Source organism: Liolophura sinensis, chromosome 6, assembly GCF_032854445.1.
Source record: "Liolophura sinensis isolate JHLJ2023 chromosome 6, CUHK_Ljap_v2, whole genome shotgun sequence".
Classification (NCBI taxonomy): Eukaryota; Metazoa; Mollusca; class Polyplacophora; order Chitonida; family Chitonidae; genus Liolophura; species Liolophura sinensis.
In genome coordinates, this window is record NC_088300.1 from 57,832,295 (window position 1) to 57,854,803 (window position 22,509).

The window sequence follows — 22,509 nt, forward strand, 5'->3', positions numbered from 1 at the left end:
TATCCCACAATGACATTGTGTAATTACATGTAACTGTTTATGCTAGTGAATCACTGACCACGTTGTTAACATTGTTATTTTATGAATGTGAATGCAATATGTAGAATAGCAATTAATTCAAGTTCACAACTGCAACTACATGTAGTTTGTTATGTGAACAAATTTAACTTTTTCAAGGTAGAAAAAGCCATATGTACATGTATTTGATTTCTTTCTTTTTATTGTATTTATTTACAAATAATAACTTAATGTACAAGTTGTAAGTAGCTCTACTGTAGCTGCATGTGGCTGTATTTACATTTATGGGGCAGCCATTTTGAGTGATGACATCACAGCAGCTGAGCTCTAGTACTGGCTACTTCATGAGGCTAATGTACCCTAGATGGTACAGCAATAAAAATTTTCCCGAAGTCCAAGACGAAATGTTATCTCCCATTCGCTTAAGTATGGAGACATGTCTTACAGCAGTGAATATCCCTACACAGTGACCAAATATGCATGATGACAATGTTAATCTGTGGAAGTTGCATTTGTAGGAAAAACAAGAAGTACTGTAAATTCCTATTTACTAAACTTACTAAGGTTATAAACCTCACACTATTTGTATTGAGCCTGAAGAAATGTCTGTGTATCTAATCATTATTTGAATTGAAGTATAAATTAACCATTGTACATATTTACATTCTAAACAACCAGTTTTACAATAATTTATACAATATTTCAATGTAACCAGATTACACTAATCAAATTCCATGTTTGCCCACAAGTAAATGTTCGAAAAAATGTAGCGAAATATAAGCAGGTGCATAGTATCCTGAATGGTTGTTAAATACATGAAGGTACTATCAAATAGGTCAGTATTTTGTATAACTAAACACCAAAAAAAAGAACAAAAACCCAACTAATTCATACTATTTTTTTCACACAATGAACAGTTAATACTTTTCTCATTTTCTTTTCTGTCAATTATCTGAATTGTTTAACTCTTACCTCTTGATTTAAATTCATATAACTTGTAAAAGTGTCCTATAACTCAGATGTTCAGTTCTGAGCCCATTGGGGAAAAAGTGCCATAGTAGACCACACCTGAAAAAATGAAAACAGACTATACGAGTGTCGTATATACACATATTTAAACCCGTTTGTCTGATTTTATTGATCTACCATAAACAACGATATGATGTGTGTTGAATCTTTCATTTAATTTAAATAGTACTTTTTTGTTTCTGATAAATCACACTAAAACTTAATAAACAATTACTATATATGCATAATGAATTTATGAAATGTCATATGATGAATTCTCTTTAGCTGTAAATGGGCATATTTGTTTATTTTTTTTTGGTCTTTATATAGCTTTATCTAGTTTTTATAGCTTGTGTAGGCTATAGGTCTACATATACTTATTCCTTAAAGTCCAAGCATTTTTTCTGCCCCATTTATACTTAATTTTGTACAGTAATTGCTATTAAAATGTAAATATGCTTTCACATGTTTTTAGTAATTGGGTCCCTTATACACAAAATTAGGAGGGAATTAAATGGGTTTACCCATGTGGGTCCAATATGGGCTGAACATGGGAAAATGTTATCTTTTTACCCACATGTTAACCATGAGGCACCCATATGGGATTTTAATGGGGAAATAATTACCTACACCACCACCACCCTCTGTATTCTTCCCATGTGGACCCCAAATCGATTAAAACTGGACAAACCCATGCCCAGATGTCCAGATGCTGCCCATAGGGGATCCATCTAAATGTGCTATCTGGGTGGTACATGTGTGAGGAGACAAAAATAGCTGGGTTCTTTTGTAACAGAAACACAGCCTTGGATATCTAGTCAAGTACATAAAACTCAGTCACTCAGTACAAAGCAATTCATCATATTGGTCTGTAGTCTACCATGGCGGAATAAGGTCAGCTAATTTGTCCAAGCTCGGATGTTGGGGCTGTCCCTGCTTGCATGTCAGTGCCCAGTAGCATAACCCAACCTACTCATTGGTAAGGTCTATTCTCCACATGTACATATTTGTTGGGATACATCTACATCTGTATGCTGAAGCATTCAAACCATCCATGAGTTGTGCATGTGCGTCAGAGCAAACTCTAGTTACAGCTTCTGCTATGTGTTTGTGCAAGCGTACATCTTTATTTACACAGATGTGTAAACTAATATTTGTTGTCCCAAGGCTTAATAATGTATTCTAGCAGGAAATTTGTTTTTCAAGCTGTATTTTGTGCAAAACAATATATTGCATAATCAATTTGAGGCTAGTAATTGCAAAAACATCAGTGAGAATGCATGTATATGTACAGTTAATGAATATAAAGATAAAAGTAAACCATAATCTAATTCTTTCCAATGGCATTTGCTCTCAAATCTGTTATGAGCTAATGGAGCTAAGGTAGCTACGGCCATCATTAAAAATATGTTTGTTGAAGGCACATAAACTGACCGACTTCCTGAATCGTGCCATATTCTGAAATTCTTAGTGGTCTTTAAATGGAATTTATTTTATTTTTCTGTAAATGGTAATTTCTTTAAAATCCCTTTCTCTTTCATTAGCCAGATTTAATAAAAAAGTCTCTACCAACCGACCACATTGCCAACAACATAGAAGAGAAGCAGAATATATACATGATTTTGCAGTATAGCAGTCACATCATTGTGTAACTGGTACAGTAAATTTTTTGTATTTGTTATACGGGTAACTTAGGTTCCTGCTTTCATATTTATTTTTCCTTAATTATTTACAATTTAGATAGATAAGCATTATTACCATTGTGCTTAAAACTAAAACAATGAAAATTTTGAGGACATTTCCCACTGCCTTTTTGTTGATAGCATTTATGTTCTTTATAGGGGGAACTTAAAAGTGTAACAAGGCTTTGCTGAACAGTTCACTGCCCTGTTTATCTCTGATTATCATGACTTCAAGATCTTTATACTTGTGCCAGAGGTTGGCATAAACCTTTGCATTTGGTCAATTTTAAGCTGTGAAGAATGCTGGTGTCCAGATTATCTATGGATCATGTCACCCTGATAGGATCATCTCTGGTATACATTCACATTTCCTTAATTTGTTTCTTCCTTGGCTGGTTTTTCTTTTGGGTATATCTGAGATTTATGCAATGTCTGAACGTCCAGCAAATTAATTACAAGATATTGATCAAAAGTGTTTTTGCTGATAAGCCCAAACTTCATTATCTGACAGTCACGTAATGTACTGGGTCACTGAAGTAGAAATCTCAGAAACTCTGCAAACAGCACACATTCATTCACATAGGCTTATATTTTCCTTCTGGCTGCTGTGATATAAATGAAAATATTATTAATATGGCATAAAACACCAATCAGAAAAATAAGTACAAGTGAATAAATATCTGCCCTTGCAGCCTTGCTGATCTTGTCTAACACTGTGTACATACAAGTATTATCTCTAAAGTCAATTCTGTAGTCCTCGACCATTTCACATAAAGGGAAGATGATCAGGCAGTGTAAATCTCATGTTTTACTGCATTTGCTGCATTTGCAATATGCTCGTCTGATGGCTTAAATTGAATGGAAAGTCTGTTATTAAATGGGATGTTGTTTTTGCTGACAAAAATAAATGGATAAATATCACATGCCAGGTGTAACAGAACAGCTCATGACATTGTTAATCTCATTCCATCTTTGGTGAAAGCTGTTGTGTGGCCATGACGTCATAGAAAGGTTAAGTAAAAAGGTTAAGTCAATAAGGTGTATGAGGTTATTATAAATTTCAGTCAAGGGCATATCCTGAGACATAAATTTTTTAACCTTACTGACTATTAATGTGCCACTAGACACCCATAGCAGGATCATTAAATTCTTAAATTTACCTCAACCAACTTAATTCTGAATAGTTTATAAACACCAGTCTCATGAAGGCTTATTTTCTAAACAACCCCTAACTTGTATTTTCTGCCTCTTGCCACGAACCAAAAGTGGAATGATACACTTTGTAATGACTTTTGGCATCGGTCCATCCATCTACCCACATGTCTATTCTTCTCTAGAACATATCTTGGCAGTTGTTGGTGGTATGTGTACATGTGTTTGTCAGTCAGTACACCTCAAGAACAAATCTCTCCTGGCTGTCACTGGTCAAGTGGTCTGTATATACACCTTGGACCAGCATTAAGGTCATAAATTTTGCTGCACGTGGCATTACCATGTAAAATGTTGTCCAGAATGGTTGCTGGTAGCAAGATGAAACTAGAATCACAATCTTGATACATTATGATAGCAGTGAATCTGTCGTATTCGCCACCCTCTTTGCTGAAGGCGACAATGGACTGTCAACTGTAATCATGGAACTTGTGTTCCTCTAATAAGGCTGGCACGTCTCTACATCACATGTGTGAAACTTGGTCTGTAACTTGACTGAGGACGGTAGTTTTGTTGAGATACTTCAGTTTCCTGTACCCATAAACTGACTGCCATTGTATATTTTTAAATGAAGAAATTCTTGAGTAAGGTATTAATGAACAATCAGATAAATAAATACAGTGTTGTTCTTTAATAAAAGTAAGAATTTAACTTCCTGTTGCTTGAGGGTTTTTTTTTTTTTTTTTTTTTACACGGTAAATTGGTGAGTGTTTCATGTGTTGGATAAATATACAGAACATGAGAAATAGATACATGTGATTTATAAGGTGCTGGGATGCAGCACCAAACGATCTCAGTTTACTTGTGTGTTTTGTCATATAGGTATCGCCAAATAGACTAGCTTTTGCTGGCTGTGAGGGATGGCACTGAATTGATTTTACTGGTGTCTAGTCTTGGGGTATAATTGAACAGTATTTATCTCCCTGAGTGCAACTCAATATTCTGTTAAGCACTGATATAAGAGAAAACTACTTCCTGATGTCACTGAAACAGGAGAAGTAATTTACTGGTAGAGACGGTGCGGCTATATAGCTAATTGATACCACAGTCAAGGGTAAATGTGTACACAAAACATACAGAGGAAAGAAGCTAAACTAAGACTTAAATCACACTACAGTGCTATTCACCTGGTGCCAAATAATGGGTCTTTTTAAAATCTGTCCTTATTTTTTTTGTTTTGTTTTTTGTTTTGGTTTCTCCCTTTTGGGAATACTTTCACTTCTGGTCATTACTCTTTTTTCTAGCTCTCGCAGTATTTTCATGTTTGTGGATGATCAGTGAAATCACATGGCTACATTATCATTCATTGCTTCAGTGCCCAGTAGTATACATTCATCTATTACCATGTACAGCACACGTAACATGGTCTCTGTACAGTTTGACATACACTTGTAGCAAAACATATTTAGTGTTGATGGGATTGTGCTGGTAGACATTCACAAATTACTTTGTAATAAATTTGTTGTTCTGGTGAACAGAACAATTGAAGTCATGAATTTAATCAATTACTCTGACTGGTTGTTACAGTAGAGTATGGAGAAACAAGACGTAGGCTACCCAGACATTTGGCATAGGGACATGTAGTGCAATTGTCTAGGTGTAGATGTGTCAATATTGCTGTCTGATTGACAGTTGGAGGTGTATCCCGTAGGATTGAGTGGATGCCAGCTAGCCTGGGAAAGTATAGAAAAGGGATACAAGAGCACTACGATATTTGATCAGTATGATGTAGAGGAGATCATTGACTCTGGGGTTTTGGTCTGAGTGCTCACTGCTCGCTGGCCTTTCCCGATCACAGATCACCAGTTATGTGTCAGTCAGCACACCCACTGCTATTTATCAACATGCTTTCCTAAAGTGCACATTTGTTTTTTTGTAAAATTTTCTTGCCCACTAAACCGATGTCTGACACTGTTTGCCAACTGCTTTTGTGTCCTAATGCCTCATCTCTCTCTGGAATCACTTGCCTCCATTATATACAGTTAAGGAAGGGATCCAACTGTAAGCAACCTTGGGCACTTATGAAGGCATGTCTGAGTCAGTGATTCCATCTTCTGACGAACCATAGCGGCCATGATCTTTCAGTGTGTTACTGCTGGATTTAGACACGTGTGCTTCTCGGCTGTACGTGATATTGTATAAATGTGATCCTTGATGGGCATCGGGTCTGGTATTATACCTGAGCGCCTTTTGGGGGAAGCCACAGTCTTAATGAAGTCTTTGTCAATACCATGGTATATGGTAGAAGTGGCTAAGCGAGAAATGATAGCAGTGGTTATTGACACATGGAAGGGCCAGGGTATGAGATTGTGTGTGAAGAAGATTAGCATACAGACCCGGGCCAGATACAGGCTGTTTGATATCCTAACTGTCATTGTCACAATGTGGCTCTGGCGAGAGTGATTTAGATCAGCCAGCATCATTACAGGTATTTGCATTACTGCTGGATACAGGGGGCCTAGGTTAGCCTTGCACGAGAAAAATATTTATATTAATCAACCATTGACTGCACAATATTGTATTTTTTATATTTATACATAATTTCATGATTTTGTGTATTTGAACAAGTTTAAGCAATAATTTAGCTGTAGGCCTTCACAGACTTGTGTATATTGTGTAACATCATCTATGATGTGTCTTGTTGTATGATCTAGGAATGTCAGAGTTCACTTTTAGGTCCCCTATAATGGCAATGATACGTGGATCTCCAACACAGAGCAATGAAAGTTATGTTTTCCTTGAGTTTTTGTTTTATACTTCTTTTTTGCTTGTGCTCATCTACAAAGGGCCTACTAACAGAAGGTTGCACTGTTTTATTGGTTTTAGTTTTATAGGCTTTGTGAATGTTTTTTAATAATTTTAATTGACTTTCAATTCAAAAACTCACCAGTTATATAAACTTCACTTTGTTGTCTGTAGTAAATACATTCTTTAAAAAAACATTTTTCCATTTTTGTAATGCCTACCTTCATGTCGGAGAACTAGGAGGGTATTTGGTTCCACTGGCAATTTTACAGATTTGTCACCATTTTCCTGTTTTGTGGACACACATTCAGATTGACTACATTCTGTTCTCCTGTAAACACGGATTTCTACAAGCTAGAGGCCACCCATAGTACACGAAGAGCCAATCAGGGGAAGCGATTTGCATATCAAACTCCAGCATGTTGGTGCTCGAACACCTCACAATGAAGTTTTTTTTACTACCATAACTCAACATTTGCTCCGCCATTTGTTGGAATTGTTCATGGATTGCCGCATGCAGTTGACAGTTTGCATATCAATATAAATAATTACAACCAAAGACCACTGCCTCAGTTTTTGTGCATAAACTCCCCACATCTTTAACACCACAACACTTTACAACTCTGAATGCCTTGTTGACATCATGGCGTCGGGGTGTGAAATATCAAAATACGCAATAAGTGATATCTAAGTGAGATAAATGTTACTTTCATCAGTCACATTTCACTGGTTGATTGGTTTTGGGGCCTAGGGGGTAGTAAGTAGTCAGAGGCACTTGTCTGACTGTTGAGATATGGTAATACTTGAAGCTAGTTGAACAGCACATGTGTAAATTTACACATCTGAATGATATTACATGGAAGAAAGTTTGCCACATACTTGCCAAAAATCTGGTTGCCATACCTGTAAAGATGAAAAATTCTTGGTTCAACATTAAAAGCCCAATCAAATAAAATTTATAAATATTACAAAAACATAATAGTTGAGCTGTTTCCTTGACTTTATTTACAGAACCAAAGCCATTTAACATCACTCAGCCCAGACCCCGGGCTGTGCCTGTCCCTGAACGTGTAAGTGTACTATCATTAACCATATTTCATTGGCATGACAGTCTTGTTAATCTTTTAAAGACATGCCGGAAAAATTATAAGCTGTTTGATTTATGCACGTTCTGTTTTGTCAGGAATGGTCAGTTGCTTTATTATATTTAGTCTCTTCAGCTCATTTTCAGTAAATTGTACTTCAGTAGTAAAGCAGTCAGCCATTCCACATTGGTTGTTTGATCTCTTAGTTTAGGCTGTTTTGCTCAGACAAGTTTAATTGTTTATATAGTCTACATGTGTGTAGCTCATAAATTGCCTTGTCTGCTCCTAAGCTTGCATGTGTAGTTAAGTAGAACCTGTAGATATAATCAATGGTCTTTAAATAGTTAATGTGAGCACTTAATCATCTTGTAAGCATTGATCACAGACAGTGTAACCAGATCTCTGTGTGCGATTTGTCTGTAGATCCCCAAGCTCAAGAAACATCGACCAGTACCCAAGACCATTTACACAGAGCCACAGGAGTTTGGAAAAATTGCATCTACAAAGGTGGAGAATAGGAGACAGGCAGAGGTACGCTACAGATTACTAATTGGTATTGAGGGTGTACGTGAAGCTCAGGCACTTGTGTTCGACAGCTAAATATTTCATTGGTAGCATATTGACGTTTTCATACACATACATGTATGTCTGTGAAGTGATGTACATTTACAGTTTTAGTGCAGGTACATGTAGATGGCATTTCATGAGCATTTACACTAATTTGCGTATACCTGTAATTAAATTTCCTTCGTACTCAAGCAATATCAAGCGGTCTGATTGGTAATTTGTTTTTTGCATTCATACCTCGATGTACTTAAAAAAATGTTTAAGTCAACCCATGCACCTTGTGTCATAGCAAACCTGTTTCCTTCTATTTGAAACACATCAAGTGTGTCTGTAAGATAAATGTAAATCCACAGCAAGTAAATTCCACTAATTTTGCATCATCTGAATTCATCTTTGACTCAGATTTTAATAACAACTGTATCTTGCAATTTGTTTGTGGAACAAGTCTTTCAAACTTCATCATGTTTGCTGATAAAACTCTCAGCTGAACTGCCTGAAAATTGGTATTGTGCTTTCATAGTTTCATTTGCCTCTTTTTTTCTGTCTCTCTAGATCTATGTGCATTTGTTTGTTTATTTTATAATAACATAGTGAGGTAATTGAAATTGCTCCCACATCTTTACATGTCAAGACTTGTCATTGAAAGCACACTAAAAGACCCAAACCTAATACGCCAGTAACAAAATCGCGTGATGTATCCAGGTTGGAAAACCTAATATCTCTGTACAAGGAGTTTTACATGTAGTTGCCCATGAGAGGTATGATAGTTGTCTCTTTGCATGGATCCTGTTTTCTTACTGTCAGCTGCGTAACTGGTCATGCAAATTCACAATAACTGAAGAGCTTATTACTGTGCCGTCCTCTCGTTTGTGCCTAATGCTTTAGTGCAATGTGTTGACAGGAGAGACTAATGGAAGCTCACAGAGAACAGTTTGCCTGTGCTAATTGGGAGAAATCTGACAAGACCAAACAGATCCTGGAGTCCATCATGGTGGAGAGTGACCAGAAACTGGACTTTGACCGTCACAGAGCCAACCCTGTGCCCACTTCTGTGGTAAGTCACAACTGTAAGCACCTAAAAGAGAGAGGAATGAGCTTTTCAAAGATTGCAAGCAAACACATTTCACCTGAAATGTTAAATTTATTTATTTGATTGGTGTTTTATGCCATACTCAAAAGAAATATTAGAAGCAGTTGGATGTTCTGTTGTTAGGCCTTTTCAGCTTTGTATTGAATATTTGTTTGAAGATGTACATACATAAAATACATATATTGTACAACACTTTAATAACAGTCTTTCAACAGAACATACTTTACCAAATTTCAACATTTACTACATGTATACGGTGATGTACATCTATATGCTATCTATACTACATAATCAGTAATCACCACTTATTGTTTCACTCTGAAAAAAAAAATTGATTCAGTCATTTTGAATATGTTTCTGTTGGATTTTTTTTTTGTTCAGAAAAGGGAGTTCCAATCAAGTTAAATACAGCAGCTATCTTGAGGGAGGGCAAGCTGTACAAGGAGCGTCAGGATCAGGAGATTAAACGGTTTGTTTTAACACATAATTTGTCAGAGGATTGAATTGTACTTGTAGACATCTAAAGAGTGGATATTGAGGTTACTTTATTCTTCATTTGAAATTTTGAATTGTTATTCTTTAATTGAAATCATATATTTGAAACCTGGTCTGTTAGGTCTTGGCAACTTTGTGGTTGAGGATTTAAAGTATGTGCACTAATTTAACACTACTGTAATTCTTCAACCTTTTCGGCGTGTTTGCTAAGTGTTTATTCAAACATATTATTCCTGTGTATACTGATAAAATTATACTTTTTCTTAAGCTCTCAAATTGGCCAATCCAACTGCTGTAGTTTTGTCTCCAAAATCAAATCAAAAATGTGCATAAATTGCACTAAAAGTTTCTCTTTCATATGCGAAAAGGTTGAGGAATTTGGATAGTATGGTTTTAGATTGCTTTGAATTTGGATGATGAAAAAAAGCTGTATGTGAACTCTAACTAGAAGATAAACAACTGATAAATATGCTGTTCCCAGACTGGAGAAGCTGGAAGCTGGAGCAAGAGACCCCTCAGAATTTCTCAAATGGCAGTCAGAGATGAGACAGAAGGATTTAGATGCTGAACTACTTGAAATTGAGAAACGTCGCCTGGAAGGAAAGCTGAGTCATGAGGAGGCCATACTGGCCAGACAAAACATTATCCAGGAGAATAAACAGAAGGTCCTCAATATGAAAGAAGAGGTGAGCTAGGTGGGGCATTGTATGTTACAGTTCTCCATATCCCGAAGATTTGTATATGTCTCAGTGAAAATGTAATATGCATGAGTGTCTTGGGTAAGGGTCTTCCTTTTGTTATTGATCTATGATTACTGGAAAAAAGATAATATGTTTCTCATTATAGGATAATTTATTTTCAAGATGATGTTAATAAATTTCCGCAGTTAGCTATCTGTGTAAATCAATGATGAATCTGTTGTTAAAATTAGAAATGTTGATTATAAGGAAAAGATTTGATTTTGACACATTGATATTACACTTATGGTCAATTTGATAATATGTTTCAGTGTGTTTCATTATGTTTTCATTTTATTTCAAGGCTCACCAAATGATGCAAGAATACTTGGAGCAAAGATTCAAGGAGGAGCAAGAAATGAGGTGGGTTTAGAGTCAGTGGTGACGGGAGTGTGGCTTTGTCTATAAAAGCAAATCAGTTTTCAAAATCAGATAAAGTTTGCCATGTCCTGTGGCAGTTTAATTTACTTTATCCAAAAAAGCCTGTTTAATTCTCCTTTTCATCAGTAACCTCTGTTGATCACGCTTTGTGTTATAAAAGGTATGGTGGGATGTATATCTCAATGCCGCTTCAGTACCACTATGATATCAATTATCCAATGCTTGCTTACACGTTTTATCAAAACCTGGTAGTATATTGTATGTGGGTTAAAATATATATAGGAATATATAAAATGTGACATGTTTAAATGTTTGCAGGCAACTTGTGGAAGATACAATGATGGGTCACAAAAATGCAAAAGAGGCGAAGAAAAAGCTACAGGAATATAAGCAGAAAATAGGTGAGAAGACTTAATGAGAATTTTAATCTGCATCTGTTCTTAACTTTCATGATCACTGGTGATATGTAATCACATGTGAAAATTGTGAAATCATCGGCTGTATATAATATACTATATTTCATGTATAAATGGTTAGCATTTTTCAAGTGACACATTCTGCTTGATTCTGACTGGATTTTGACTAATTTATTCAGCTTATAGGTCCATTTAAGTGTTTCAGTAAAGTGTGATTAATTTTTCATCAGCACAACCAAAGTGTGGTCATTAATGTCTTCATGTGCTTCTGAAAAGCCCATTATACATACCCAAAATTTAGGTGAAAGACAATATTATCAGGTGTTAACAGAGCAAATAAAGTTTATTCAATCATCTTGATTTTCAAATGAACTATCTTTTCTCTATGACTTCACCCATTAATATATGTATTCTAGTGGTCTGATACTCTAAGTAAATGTTTAAGAAAAATAAGCATGTATACATGTTCTTGTTTTTTCCATATGGTAGTGACCTTTAATACAATATTCAGATTGAACACATCTTGGACAAAACAAATGATAGATGTGTTTTAATTTTGTTTCTTCTATTTCCAGTCCAAGAGGTTAATGAAGAAAGTAAAGAATTGATGAAGCAGGCCTTGGAGGAGGTAAACCATTCAGTCAACACAAGTCATCTCGATTGACTTCTATCTTATTTCTCACAGTGAAATCTTATCAGACAGTCGAAAGTCTGTTGTGAAAGGTTGCATGGCATTTTTTTTCTCACTCCACCTGTTCACATCACTTCCCTTTATTCGCTACAAAACTCAGATCTGTGGTAGCCTTTTGAATCGTTGCTTGTAAAATCAAATCACAATATTAGATGTCATAAACTTTGAGGAACCTTGGTGAATGCAGAAATAGCTGCATGTAGTTGTAATAATTTCTCTGTTTGATAGTTGAACTCACAGAAATCCACTGTACTTATTAATTCTACTAATTATGTGATATTAAATTCTCATTGTAGTGTGGTTACAATTTGTAAGAGGATAATGTGACATGATCATGTGTTGTTGTTGTTGTTGACAGGCTGAGGAGGAGATGAGGAGGAAGATGGAGTTGATCCACCAGATTCGTGCCATGGAGGCTGTACCCATCATCAGGCAAAAGTTTGTGGACTTGACTGAGTCCTCAGGGGCAGGCTTCCTGGGTGAAATGTCCATAGTTGAGGTGAGTATCCTGAAGGCTGTGTACATTTACTTCACTTAGTTGTGAAATCAAGGCTAAACTGAAGAAACCTGTTACCATTGGTCTTGCATGTTACAACCAGAAAATTGTTGTTTGAAATAAATTTTAAATTAGCCTACTGTAATTTCTGATTTCATCCAAAGACAAATAATCAATATGAAAGGGAGGTAATTCTTCAAAACAGTATATTAGGTTTTAATTAAATGTATCCCAGTGCTATCCAGCATATACTCCATGTGCACATTTTCATTTCTTGTAAGATATTAAAGGCCCTTGTGAATTTGTGCCTGTACTGAAACAGAACCTAAACCCATCACAGTCAGTAACAATCTTGCATCACACGTAACAAAGTATGTTTCTGATTCTCTGCACACATAAAACCCTTCATGCTTCATGTCTTGGCTTCGAGCTTTAAAGCTGAGATAAATAGATAAAATTTTTATTTTTCTCTTGTGTCAGATTCCTCATGATTTAATATTATTCCTGTTGTATTATATCAAAGTTTGCTCGTTCATAATGTATAAAATGTTAACACAGTGTTATAATGCGAAAATAAAATGTTTTTGTTTCAGTTACGTGAAAGGCTGGCTTTACTGAAGACAGCCAATGAGGAGGAAGAAGAGATGAGGAGAGATGAAATTCTGGCAGCTAAACAGGTTAGACTTCTAGTGGGAAACTCTTTTTGAATCCAAGAGGTATATGTCCTTTCTTGGGTTTGCATTAGTTGAGTATATAAAGGTTCAATAACAAAAGAAGGTTGCTTGTTCAAATGCTATAGTCTATTTCTTTCAGAGTCACCAATATTCAGCTGTAAAATTAGTCATACTTGCTACCAAAATTGCCTTTGGTCAGTGATACGTAACAACACAAGCTTTACACATGGATATATTGAAAATCCATATTCTTCCAAAGAAAATCAAATTAGAACAATTTTTCTCATTCATAATGTTAAGTTGCATAAGTTCAGTTTTGACGCCAAGAACTCATTGCCTCAGGTGATGTCATAATTATTCAAAAACAAGTGGTATGAAGGGGGAATCGGCATGGAGAGTAATTTGTTTTGCAATAGGTGTACCAAGGTGTGGTTAAAACAAACTCACGCAGTAACACAGCCTACACTAAACTCTCAGCAAATACACTACATTGTCTTTTATAACAAAATTTCCTGATATTCAGCTTCAAAACCATACATCCATCATATACTACAACAGATAAAATTAATTTCATGCTGTCGTGGGATCATATACTACAAGAGATAAAATTAATTTCATGCTGTCGTGGGATCATATACTACAACAGACAAAATTAATTTCATGCTGCCGTGAGATCATGTACTACAACAGATAAAATTAATTTCATACTGTCGTGAGATCATGTACTACAACAGATAAAATTAATTTCATACTGTCGTGAGATCATGTACTACAACAGATAAAATTAATTTCATGCTGCCGTGAGATCATGTACTACAACAGATAAAATTAATTTCATGCTGCCGTGAGATCATGTACTACAACAGATAAAATTAATTTCATGCTGCCGGGGGATCATATACTACAACAGATAAAATTAATTTCATGCTGTCGTGGGATCATATACTACAACAGATAAAATTAATTTCATGCTGTCGTGGGATCATATACTACAACAGATAAAATTAATTTCATGCTGCCTTGAGATCATGTACTACAACAGATAAAATTAATTTCATGCTGTCGTGGGATCATGTACTACAACAGATAAAATTAATTTCATGCTGCCGTGAGATCATGTACTACAACAGATAAAATTGATTTCATGCTGTCGTGGGATCATATACTACAACAGATAAAATTGATTTCATGCTGCCATGAGATCTTATATTACAACAGATAAAATTAAATTCATTTTAAATAATTATTATTAAGTCAAGCCGATGTACTTTGACATTAGGAACTGGAAAAAGTGTTTTAACTTCATTTTCCTTGCAATAATGTGAACTTCAAACATATCAATGTGTAGAGCTTATGTTGTTACGTGTCAGTTAAGTTTCAGCATCAGGTAAAACCCGGATGAAGTAAATATGTAATGTCTCTGCTATTGGTTAAAGGTGGCTGGACCATCTGGGTTCATTCATGTACAAATACTTGTGACTGGGGCTTGTGACTTGTGTACTTGATGTGGTGACATAAAGGCTTACCACATGGACTTGTGGGTCAGTGGTCAGTACGACTATCCTGTATGACTGCACTGGGCAGGTTGGCATATAGGGTTGTTTTGGCATTATGCTTCATTGAGTATTAAAATACTGTAAATATTACCACAGTTGGGACTGTCTTTGTAAGGAGGAGACACCCAAGAGGAAGTCAAATACATGTATGTTCTCATTTGAGTTAAATCTGAAGTCTACATGCCTATATGTGTTTCATTGTGAACAAGCGCTTTCATCCAGATTTAGACCACTTTGGTGGCTTCATGGTTACAGCGTGACCTGAGATAAAACCCAAGTCAGGTCATACCGAAGACTTAGAAAATGAAACTTTTTGATGCCTTGCATAGAGAGGCACTCAGCACGGAGAGGTTAGAGCAAGGAATGAGAAGTGTTTGACCCATTGCAGATGGGGCGTTAATCATAATCATTCATTCATTCAGTTACGTATCACTTGGGCTAAGGGTGTCCTCTGTAATTTACATGAAGCTCTGAGTGATGATTGTGTAAAGATCACATGAATTAACTTTGAAGGTCTACTTGTCATAATTACAGGCAAAGAACCAAAACCTTATGGATACATTAGAGATGATTTCTAAACATCGTGTGGAGAAGTGTAAGGCAGCATCTGAAAAGTGAGTCCTTTTTTTGTTCTCGACTACCATTTTGTAAAGCGGTTCTCCAGGTAAAATGGTCTCCGTTATTTAGCCTGGACCCAATTTCTTGAAATTAATATAATTTTGAGTAAAGGGAATTTCAAATTTTGTGAACTCAGTCTGATGTCCTATTTTGATCATTTATAGAAGATTTCGTGGAATTGTACATAATTCCTCTAAACACATTATTCAAATGCCACTATTTAGTTTATTAAAAAAGTATGGTTTAAACATGTTTTCTTGTTTAACAGACTTGAAGAAAAGAAAAGAGCAAACACCCAGCCATCGGTGCCAAAAGTCAAAGATGACAAACTCTTGGAACTCCAAAAACGTTTAGAAGAGAAAAAGGCTGAGCGAAGGAAAGAGCAGGAAAAAAGCAAACTTGTGGTAGACCGACAGTCATCGAAGAAAACACAAGGTCTTATCAAACAGAAGGTTTGTTTTGGCGTGTAGGATTAACGTTCTGCATTCCAGTGGGATATATTCTGGATGCACATTTTGTAAACCAATAATTCATGCTTTTCATAGCAATATTTGACATTACAGTATTTCATTTTTAGGATTTCTTTGTGTATCCACTTCATGACATCCACAAGAGAGAGAGAAGGTATATACCAGGTCATGTTTAATATTACCACATACCAGTGAATTCATAAAGCAGTTGTAGTTCAGGGTATATATGGCATGAAAGGACAACACTCTGTTATGTTAATATCTACGAGCATATTAAAAAAAACAACAACAGGAAAATGTTATGAAATTTATAGAAAAGGTTTCATAAATAGGCCTTTATCACATGACTGTTTTATATCACCATCACCACCACCATAAAATAGCCTTTTCTCATGCACAGGCGATGTCAAATCAAAAGCAAGGCTTACTGTATGAAATCACTTCCAGAAATTGATGGTAGAGACGGGCTATACATGACTTTCACTCCTGGCCATATAGGGTCTTTAACAAAAGAAATGCATCTAAAGACATTCTTGATTTGCAGCTTATGAAATTCCAAGAAGGTCAATCAAAAGATCTTCCATCTCTTTCAGCTTGGTTTGGAAGGATAAGAAAAGCTTCTGAAAGCAGTATATTCTGTAAGAAAAGTCATGTTGAGCACTGAAGTGTGCCTGTCAATACATGCAAGGAACCATGAAATTCTTCAGTTACATTCAACATGACTTTAAGTGTCATCTATTGATTGAACAAGTGGAATTGTTGTCCAAACAAAGTTCTAAAATGCACAGCATACCTGTGGCTATTTTCTTATAACTTCTTCAAACCCACATCTTTTGCCATGTGTATTCATAGCTTAAGTTCAAGTTGAAATGAATTTTCATGCCCTTTGTTGAACTATTTAATCTATCTAGCTGTCATGTATTATTTGTCCACCTTGGAAAATGGCTAACTGGCAGAAATGAGCAGCCAACATATGGTTCAGTAATATCATGTTTTCTGGGTTAATACAAAAAAAATAAAGCTAACAATACATAAAAAATAGAGACATTCAGTTCACAGGTGTAAAAGCGGAAATCATTGAAGTAGCATAATGCTATCAATTTCCTTATGCAAGTGAATTTGGAACAGGTAAATAATGCAATTCTGACAAATTCAATCAATGTGCAACCATGAAGAAAAATAGAAGTGTAGTTTCCTTGGAATATTTGTAACATTGCCATTACCCGAAGAATAGTCTAAAATGTCATTTTTCAGGAGGATGTCTGTCTTACTCCTGTCTCATATAAACTATTCATGAACAATATGTGCACCTTTGTGTGGGCACCTTTCATATTTTCACTGATATGCACACTGTCATTGTCTGTGTACAGATATCATTATCTACATGTGTATGTAAGTGTCATTATCACAGTGTAGGTGTTATATTAGATGGAGGGGTAATTGTCATTATCTATGTCTCATGATCTGTATACATTGTATACATGTTATTAGTTACTTGGTTACTGGTACATATACGTCATTTCAGGGGTCTCGCAAGTCCACACACATATCAGCGACACAGGTGGGGGCTCTCGCAAACTACTGCAGCTGAAAGACAGGATTTTATGCTAGGTGCCAATGACGCCGTTAAGTCGTCAGACAGATGTGTATTCAATCTAGTTACTACTGTAAAATAACGTCTTTTATCTGCGTTAGTCTGCGAGAGCCCCCACCTGTCTTACTAATATCTGCGTGTACTTGCGAGTCTCCTGAAAAGCTGATTGGGCCTTTTGTATAAAAAAGGTCAGTGCATAGGGGGAGATAACTGGAGCTTACCTTGCCATTGTCCCATCAATGTGTGAGGTTTGGTTTAGACTAGAATAGTCTCCCTTTGGTCCTCATCAGCTATTTCACAAAGATCTGCAAAGTTTGGGGTGAAACAAGTGCTAGAGCAAACTTTTATTGGTTATAAGGTGTAAAATATGAATATGTGTGTCTGCTGTATAAAGGACTGAGCTCTTTAGGTTCATAACTTTGAGTAGTGAAAAATAATATGTGCTGCCAGTGCATAATTAGTTAACTGAAAATTTGTGCAAGGGTAATCTTTGTTGACATTTCCTTATACAAGTGAATTTTGAACAGGTGAATAATTCAAAAAGTTAGCTGTGTAATAATTTATATTTTATTTTATTTTATGTTTCCAGAAGGAAGTTGAAGAAAAGAGGTGGAAGGAGCTTGAGTTGACAAGGGAGAGAACATCAAAACTTCAATCACAAGGCATTTTGGGGAGCCGTGGAGTAGGTCGCCTAACCAACAACAGTATTGTCATGACAACATAGGCAGATATCCTGAATCTCCTCAGCTAAACTGAACTCTCCTTATGGAACCATTTCTGTACTTATTTTGTCAGAAGTGTAAAACATGAATTGTCCATGAGCATGTATAATGTTACTAGTGCAGACGTTTATGATTACATTCGGAGTATGCACACAATGGATGATAAGAGCCATTCTGTCGAATGGGCATTTGTAATTTTGTAATAAACAAAAGAGTCTTCTTGACTGCTGAAAAGTTTTACTTGACTTGTATCTATGCTAGACATTTCAAACACTGCTGAAAGCTGATGTTCTTTTTTTTACACAGAGGTATATAAATGAAAAGAAAGATCGTGCTAGATGTCAAAAAAATGGTATTTTTGTAACTTCATCTGTGATAGAAAGCCCTATAAATATTAATTAATCTACCTTTACACCAGTGTGATTTGTGAAAGTTGTTGAGCATTCGATTCTATTGTTCAAATGTTGAGTTTGTAAAGAAGTATTGTAAGTAAGGCAATAAATTTTTATTGTAAATATTAAATATCTATGTTTATTGTATAATTTATTATGATGCATTTTAATAGAACTGGTGTTTTTTTTGTTAAATGAATTTTAGCTGAGTGTCTTATGCTGTCTTATAACCAGTTGAATTTTGTGGTCGTCTTGACTCAGAGCCTCAAATCCCAACACTGTATTACACAGTAATCTTTCTCAGCCAAGAACAAATCAGTTTTCTCAGATAAAAATACCTAAGGTGTGAGTTGATAAGACCTTTAATATTGCTGTCTTTGAAGTTGCACTGATTTAATGTATTCACCAAGACTGATTGAGTGCAAAAAAAGTCATGTGACCAGTATGACTTGCTTTGAAGCAGCAGAAAAAGTGGTCAGGGTTTTTGCACAAATGATTTCTCATACCTTTACGCAGGTGTTTTTTCTTCTGCTATGTTAGACCTGTTTCTCAGATTTGGCACAGGTCAGAGTTTAGCTGGTGCACCAATCTGTAGACAGGGGTGCCTTTGTAAAAACTCAGCTGCAACATTTGCTTGAATGTTTTCACAAGATCTCTTCCCTGATTTTATTGCATGCTAATTACTTTATCTGTTTTGTTAAAATGACCATTTTTAATAAAAACAAATTTGATATTTAAAGCTGTAACTGAGTTAAATTTTTCCAAAACAGGTAGCAACACCCTATACAGGTTTATGTAACTCATCAGTTACCTGCATAGAGGAAGTTGTATGAAACTCTTAACCAAAGGCCGTTGTTCTGCCCTTGACCAATGAGGTTGACCAGCCCAATAGCACAATTGGTAGAGCGTTCGCTTCGGGAAGTGGTAGATCCAGGGTCAATCCTGGGTTGAGTCACACTCAAGATCTTTAAAGAGGAAGTTGAAACTTCCTCGCTTGGCGTTCAGCAAGAAGGGGATAGTGCAACGACTGGTTGACCCATATCAGTACAATGGCTTGGGTGGGACGGCTTACTTGTCTTCGGTCAGTGAAGCAGCACTAGATACGGGAGCGGTTGTAATCCGTCCTGCAACAAGGAGGCACATTACATGCACTCTAAGGGTTATATTGTCGTCATATGACTAAAAAATTGTTAAGTACGACATTAAACCCCAAGCACTCATTCACCAATGAGATCGCGTTGGCACCTGTTTTCTCCTGGTCTGGTCTCTTTCCTCCACCCATTGGCCACACTAATAAGTATCCAGTATAAAAAAGAGCCTTAGCTGTTCTCCGAGCCCCCGAGCGTCATTCATCTTTTACTACAACCTTGTCAACCTGCGGACTTGCCGTTGGTTTCCCGTGAGCTCTGCAGGGTTTCTACCACCGTAATACTTTCCGTCGGTGTATAAGTGAAATATTCTATAGTGCGACGTAAAAATCTTGCAAATAAATAAAAAATACAACCTTCTTCGCGTGCGTGATATCTCAAAAAACGTTTGAACTAAATTTGTTTGACGGGAATAGGGGCTGTATATTCGTCGCGTTAGAATTGATCGCCACGTTGGATATATGACCAGTTGCAATCAAAACACAACTGAATATACATTTTTTTGATTACTCATACATTTTTACTGCCTATATTTCTTATAGTTCTTTCGCGGTTTGTGTTGAACATTGTTTTGGGAATGGGCCTGGTGATTATTGACCTAGAAAGTCCGTTTTGGTTGAACCAAATTTGATCTTAGGATATAAATTTGATCCTTTACTTTGGTCCCTCGGCGAATGGCATACAATGTCATGTCCTCATTTCCAAAGTACAACAATATACACAGTTTTAGAGTTTGTCTAAATGAGACGTGACGTTGTGGTTTTGGGCGAATCGTTGCAAATTAATGTTTCTAAATGTTGCACAATCGCCTATATTGGTTCAATGTAGGCTATGCATCTTCTGCCTTTCGTTAATTTGCGAGTTGAATCTTCAGAAAAATACTGACAGATGATATAACTTTGACTTTAAGAGCTGCCATGCAGAAGTTTAAAGTTTGTTCATTTTGTCCATTTTGATAAGTTTGTCTACTGCAGGCTACGTTGCTGATTCCAAATTCAAACTTGATACTTTTGAGGGACGTGTGTATGCGTATATGCATATGATTGTCCATTGGTTTTTTGATCTCCCCAGTATGAGACTTTGCAGGCATACTACATTTTCTATACAGTTGCAAGCTAATTATAACAAGTCAGTCACACATCTTTCACAAAGATGTCGTACTTGTACGATATCGCACACATAGGACAAGGCTACCTTAATAGTAACGTACAAAATATTGTGCGACAAATTTAGGATGAAAAAATGTCGTACACCGCTTTGTGAAAGTGGCCGTAGACCTTTAGATATGAACAGTGAAAGGGTATACAAGTTACCGCTGTATTGATTTCAACAACATTTCAGTCTTTTGCTACTTTGGATGTTAGTTTTAAACCATAAATGTCACAGATAATATACAAGCCATTATATGTATTGACTTAATTGGGCAAAAAACAACTGTCTTTGTCTTTTCCTACATCAGAACCCCGTTGACTGCGCCTCTTTACAAGACTAGATTCTAAATTCTTATTACATATCCTAATTCTTCGGTTTTTAGGACAGATATTAGTCAGTGCTGAAAGCAAAGAATTACAATTTCTCTTCCAGTTTTTTGGAAATGCAAAGATATAAATATGTTGTTCAGTAGATGGACTTACCATGTGACAAAAAAAAAAGAAACTAAATATTCGTGCTACAAATACATGTATAATGGTTAAAATGAGCAGACCAGTTGCCTGAAAAAATTTGAAGACCGCTTTCTTAATTCTTTCGTGCATGATTTGTGTTGAACGTTGTTTTAGAAATTGGCCTTGTAATAAACATTCACGCTGGAGCGTCCATGCATTGTCGTTCACGATTGATATTCTATATCAATCTATGATTGCTTCAGTTTTGATCATATTATATGGTCGTCCAAAGGTACATTATAATACTTTCCCTGTCCCTACTTGCGAATCATTGGGACATCGCTTCTGTTTTGTTCACATTGTATAGAGTTGTTTCAGTTGCTGTGAAAATCGTTCCGTTTTGGTCCCATTATATAGTCTGCCGCCAAGCTATGGTATTTCGCTTCCGTTTTGTCCACATTATATAGTCATCTACCATAGCAAACAATAGTTTCGTCGTCCTTATTATGAGTGATTGACTGACTGACTGGTGATTAACGTCCTGCTTCAGAAGTTGGCCCAGAGACCATGAGCAACTATGCATAACTAAACACCTGAAGCATAGCCATTCGCTACATCGTTGTCTTCCCCATGTTAACTCAAAAATACTAGTTGGCCAATAAATACATATGTCTCATACTAGTATACATTACCCATACTCTAAGAATACATCCTTAAAATCTTGGTCTTCCTCTCCGGTCGTACTCGGAAAGGTCTGCCAGCACCTTGTCGATAGTCGTGAGTTTTCCCCAGGCTCTGCCCGCTTCCCTCTCACCATAATGCTGGCCGTCGTCGTATAAGTGAAATACTGTAAAACACCAAGGAAATAAAAGAACCAAATGGGGAAGTTTTTTAAACAAATTTCCCACACCAATATTTATAGAAGTATTTATTTCATTTATTTATCTGATTGGTATTTTACCCCGTACTGAAGAATATTTCACTTAAATACGACGGCGGTCAGCATTGTGGTGGGAGGAAATCGGGCACTGCCCCGAGGGGACCCACGATTATTTTATAAAATTAAGATGGATTTAAGAAAAGCAGACAATACATTTCAACGATACAGGAA

The 22,509-nt window shown here is 36.1% G+C and overlaps 1 protein-coding gene across 1 annotated transcript in view; it reads left to right on the plus strand.

Annotated features, from left to right (window-relative positions):
• Nucleotides 1-19,348, plus strand: part of LOC135466204 (cilia- and flagella-associated protein 99-like) — a 29,853-nt gene extending 10,505 nt beyond the window's left edge. Inside the window, exons 7-19 of the mRNA XM_064743604.1 lie at nt 7,674-7,732; nt 8,171-8,278; nt 9,216-9,426; nt 9,786-9,873; nt 10,381-10,585; nt 10,941-10,999; nt 11,336-11,418; nt 12,009-12,061; nt 12,483-12,623; nt 13,214-13,297; nt 15,385-15,464; nt 15,737-15,920; nt 18,122-19,348. Of these exons, the coding sequence (XP_064599674.1) occupies nt 7,674-7,732; nt 8,171-8,278; nt 9,216-9,426; nt 9,786-9,873; nt 10,381-10,585; nt 10,941-10,999; nt 11,336-11,418; nt 12,009-12,061; nt 12,483-12,623; nt 13,214-13,297; nt 15,385-15,464; nt 15,737-15,920; nt 18,122-18,256 (1,490 nt within the window). The 3' untranslated portion in view covers nt 18,257-19,348. The remainder of the gene's footprint in view (nt 1-7,673; nt 7,733-8,170; nt 8,279-9,215; nt 9,427-9,785; nt 9,874-10,380; nt 10,586-10,940; nt 11,000-11,335; nt 11,419-12,008; nt 12,062-12,482; nt 12,624-13,213; nt 13,298-15,384; nt 15,465-15,736; nt 15,921-18,121) is intronic.
• Nucleotides 19,349-22,509: the final 3,161 nt, after the last annotated feature.